The sequence below is a fragment of the Daphnia magna genome, unplaced genomic scaffold (assembly GCF_020631705.1).
Source record: "Daphnia magna isolate NIES unplaced genomic scaffold, ASM2063170v1.1 Dm_contigs272, whole genome shotgun sequence".
Taxonomy (NCBI): Eukaryota; Metazoa; Arthropoda; class Branchiopoda; order Diplostraca; family Daphniidae; genus Daphnia; species Daphnia magna.
The window spans coordinates 38,106-42,909 of record NW_025533213.1 but is presented as its reverse complement, the minus strand read 5'-3'; the positions used below and the strand labels follow the sequence as shown (position 1 = coordinate 42,909).

The 4,804-nt window shown below is 38.2% G+C and overlaps 1 protein-coding gene across 1 annotated transcript; it reads right to left on the bottom strand.

Moving 5' to 3' along the window:
- Window positions 1-288: 288 nt before the first annotated feature.
- On the bottom strand, window positions 289-2,043 carry LOC116918594. The gene has a single exon (XM_045167739.1). It carries the CDS (start codon window positions 2,029-2,031, stop codon window positions 289-291), a length of 1,743 nt encoding a protein of 580 aa, XP_045023674.1. The 5' UTR covers window positions 2,032-2,043.
- Between the last annotated feature and the right edge of the window lie 2,761 nt (window positions 2,044-4,804).

Below are 4,804 nucleotides of genomic sequence, written 5' to 3'. Positions count from 1 at the left end.
TGAACGTCTTGCAAGCTGATACTTGTCTGACTCTTGTCAGAAAGTGGGTTCACCATGAAACGTCGCATCTTCGCGTGTGGCGTGATGTTCGTGACGCGTAGGTGCGTCACACGCGTGAGTCAGAACCCGGAAGTTTTATCTAGGTCAACATGGTTGCACATGAAGCAACTAGCAAATACGTTTGTAATAATGAATAAGAATATAATGTGAATATAAAATAAGCATAAGCAAATAGATCATATTGTGGGTATCTTGCAAAGGTATATATATTTTGATGGCTTCGTTACATCACTCCCGGTTGCGTGAGATTACGTCCCGTAATCTGTCATTGAATTCGAAAGATCCGGAAGTTGCCGTGGTCGAAGTTCGCCATTTGGGACAGCATAAACTCCGAATCATTTCGAAAAATCCCAAGCAATAGCAGATACGCATGAGGACCACACCGGAAACACAGAGTAAACCGATGTAAAAATAATCCTTAATTTTTACCCACCAGCTGGTGTAGGTTCCGACATTGGATGCTGTTATCAAAACATTGGAGGTACTCAATGTTTCGTGTAGCGAAGATATATCTTGTGAGTGTTCGTTCATTGCTGCCGCAATATCGGCCATGATATTCATGTGGTTAAGCATGGTATCACTGTATGCTGGGTTGCTTCGATGTTCGTAATCCGAAAATTTGACATCTTCGTAACGAAAGGAGTGGGCGAGTGACTGCTCCGGTAAAATAATATTTGCCTCGATTGGGTTCCAGGTGTTATTACGGAATGCGTACGGCTTGCCATTAAAGTTGACAAATCCATTGGTCCAATAACAGGTTGAAAATTTTACAAGTTCCCATCCATCAAGGTTTATCGTAAAATTTTGGAATTTTGGTTGCGGACCGCAAGAGGTCACTACAGTGTCAAATGTGACATTTAGTTCTTTGCATTGTATGACAACTGCCGTTCTACCCAAAGCTTGGAGTTTCGTGCACTGGGGTAAATTTAATTGGGAAGCCGCTAACCATCCATTATATTGAGCGGCTGCGATAGCTCGTTCGTGTTTCGCCTTTCGGGAATCACATTGTAATATTTGAATTAGTCTTGCTAATTCATTCTCGTGATCGGTGAGTTGATCGCGAATATATTGTATATTAGCCGGTATGTTGAAAATTTCAGCGGTAGGTGGCGGTGGTGTCGTTGTTGATGCTGAAGAAGAATTTTCCTTTATCTCTCCTGTCAAAATGTACAATTTTGGTTGACCCACGACATCGTAGGCTGATGTACGGTTCGTACAATTTTGTTGAAGTGGGAGACAAGGAGGTCGAAGAGTTAAGTGAAAATCTAGTTGATTGTCGTCATCCTGTAGACGGAATGACTTTTCGCCTTCCAACTGTCTTGTTAGTGTACCGACACCAGATTCAACAAGTCGATTGATTGGTGCCGTGTGATGCGTGTAGGTAGTGTCCCATACCAATGTTAAATGATTATGTGACAAGTTACCTGCCGTCGCGGATGGTGTGCCAATAGGTGTCTGGAAATTAGTGTCTTCACTTTGTTGATAAAGTTGCACTTTTTCAAGGACGCAGTTAGTAATTTGTGCTGTTACTGTACTCATCCAATATTTCAAAGGTGTTGGATCGTGATCGAATACATATTTATTATCCGAAGCTTTCATCTCATTTCCGTTGCACTTTTTATGGGTAATCATGTCGTTGCACTCTGAAGGTGTCGTATCGATGGAAATTTTGTCCGGCACAATCACTACCTGGCCGAAAAAACTCACAGTAATGTGTTTAATGTTTTTCCATTTTGCGCAAATATATCCCGGAAAATGAGCTGCTGCCCGTTCTTCACTGTAAACACCGTATTTCACTTGAACATTATTTTTGTCATTTTCTTTTGGCCGGCAATTTGCGTCAGAGGATTGAAGAATTCCCATTCTTAATGGCTCTGAGCAATCGCAAACGGTTGTTTCAAAGGCTTGCTGACGAATCCAGCAAAGGCTTAGCAGTAGCAGAAATGGCAACGGTGACATTTCTATAGGCATAAACAAAACAAAACAAAATTTTGGGAAAAAACAGTACGTACAAGAATGAAATAAAACAAAATAGACGAAACTTTTATGGTTTTCATACAAAACAAATAAAATCAAAAGAATGAAAAGGGTAGCAAAAGATAAAAAATGGGAGTAAACATATTCTAGGCTTAAAAATGTCAAAGATTTTCCGTCAAGGGGATACGGAAATGAAATGCATCATATTATAATTTTGTTTTAGCATAAAGAGAAACAACATTTCAACATTGAATTAGTATTATTGGAAAGAGGGGAAGCTAAACATTATTATTAAAAAGAAAGAATTTAAAAATAAACATTCATTTTTATTTATTTTTTTTTTTTTTTGCAAGGGGAATAGAAAAGAAACGTTTAAAAATGTATGGCGAGAAAAAGAATTTAAGAATCATATGCGAAGTTGAGAATTTTCTAAGTCCACACATGGAAAAGGGGTATGCACGGAAACGGGGGGGGGAGGGTGGTGTGAAATACTAGTAAGTGTGTAGGTGGCCTTGAAACATTCCTCAGTCCAAGTTCCACATTTTAGCGGCTAACTTACGAAAAGGGGAGCAAAAGAAACGGAAAAACTAAGTGCGTGGGTGTGTAGGGGATGCTATAGCGTTGGTGCTGACGTTTGGGCGTGGCATATTGAAGTGACATTATTGAAATACCGAATCTATGGAAATGACTTTACTTCATGAAAAATTCAAATATCAACATCATTACTGATTGGTTTTACAAATCATTCTTTTGGTTTTACGGAGTCGTTTTGATTGTTTGTAAAGTGAAAGATAAGCGAAAAATATGAAGAAAGGAAAAGAAATGAAAGAAGGAGGCGGAATAGGAGAAGAATTCTGGATTAAAGGATTGCTACGGTAAAGCTAATATAATTTCCCTATTATTTTATGCGTATTAATTTTTTTTTTTTTTTTTTAAAATTTAATTTTTTATTTTTTTTTTTTTTTTTTTTAAAAAAATTTTTAAATTTTTTTTAAAAAATTTTTTTTTTTTTTTAAGGGGGGGTTTTTATTTTATGATAAGTAAAAGAAATTTTTGTTTGTCAGAGATGGAATGATATGCTTAAATATACGCAATGATAGTTGGTTAGCAAGCTCGCTTGCGACGCGTGGTTACTCGGGTTCAAATCCCGGGGGAAGCTTGTAAAAGGGAACAAATGTGCGTCGGCTCTAATGTACGGAAGGCGGGTTACGGTGGTTTTCCATCGTGGCCCCTCCACCCCCTTCTTGTACATTGTCGCCTCGCGCTCTTCTCAGCAGTCGATTCCGTTGGCCGTGTAATTCTTGTGGGTGGCAAGAGTTGGCTGTCGGAATTGACTACTGACGATGGAGATCTGTTTCTTTCTGGCTAGGGGAGAGTCTGGTGCCAGATTCGAGCCTCGTTCGAACGGCTTTTGCATTTTTTGAAATTTTTAAAGAAATTTTTCCGCAATGTAATTATAATTAATTCCAATTCCAATTGAATTAAAAAAAAAAAATTTCTTTCTTTTACTTAATCTATTTGGAGACTATTCTGATTAATTCTGCCGTTTTATATATATATATATATATTTTTTAAACACTACTGAGGCTACAACGCTTTTGACGAGGGAGGGAAAATACTGAGAGGGAAAAGAAGGCAGGATAGAAAAGTGATAGGCGAATAACAGAATATAGCCATATTTTTTAATTTTTTTTTCTTGTTATTGGACTCCATCTCGATAACGCAGAGGTTTTTGTCGATTGCGTTGCGGGCGTCTGGTAACATGAAGTTGTTCTAGTTTCTCAGCTGAAAAATCTTCTTTGGGCTCTGATGGACGATCATCTGCCTTAACTTCAGTGGGTGCGGAGTCATCTTTGTTAATTGCGTCATTTTGAATTGATGTTGTTTCGTCGTCAGACTCGTCTGTGTTGGAAGTATTATTTTCTGACGAAGGTCGATGTACGTTGACGACGTCATCTTGTTGTTGTGAACAATTTGCATCTGCCAAAAGATCAATTGTTTGTGCGGTGTCGTTTTCGGGGCTGTCACTTGCCATTGTTTTCTCGTGAGCTTGATTTTCCACGGCAATGTCATGTTCTTGGGTTTGAGTCGCTATTGACTTACGAAATCGGTTTTCAAAATCAGAGGGGTTCTCAATTGGGGGACAAAGTTCTGTTTTCCACAGCATTGTCTCGTACAGTGGTTTTAAACGATTTACATGCGTACGTTGACATTTATAAGAATTATCAGCTATATCTACAGTATTATTTTTATAAACTTTTACTACTCTATAAGGGCCTTTATATTTTGACGTAAACTTCCTACTATCTCCATCCTTAACTACACGAATATCTAATAAGACTCTATCGCCTACAACATATTTCTTCTCTTTTGCTCGCTTGTTATATTGTTCGCGTTGACGATTCCTCGCTTTCTCGGTTTCTTCGCGAACTCGTTGGAAGCTATAACGCAAGCGATCAGTTAAATTTCCTACGTAATCAGAAGTAGATTTAAAGGTTGAAGGGGAAGCATCTAAAAATTCATTTACAGGAATATTGGGATCTCTACCATGCACTAAATAATAAGGGGTTTCAAGTGTCGAAGAATGCGTAGAACTACGGTATGCAAATAAAACATCGTCCAACATATCTTCCCAGTTGGAATGCTCTCCATCTTTTAATTCTTTTCGTAACATTGATGTCAATGTACGATTAAATCTTTCTGTTTCTCCATTGCTAGCTGGGTTGAATGCTGTCGTCAATCTTTGGTCAATTTTTAATTTTTTACA

What these genes read in the sequence shown, in the direction of transcription:
- LOC116918594 (XM_045167739.1), bottom strand. Translation starts at nt 2,031, where the DNA reads ATGCCTATAGAAATGTCACCGTTGCCATTTCTGCTACTGCTAAGCCTT.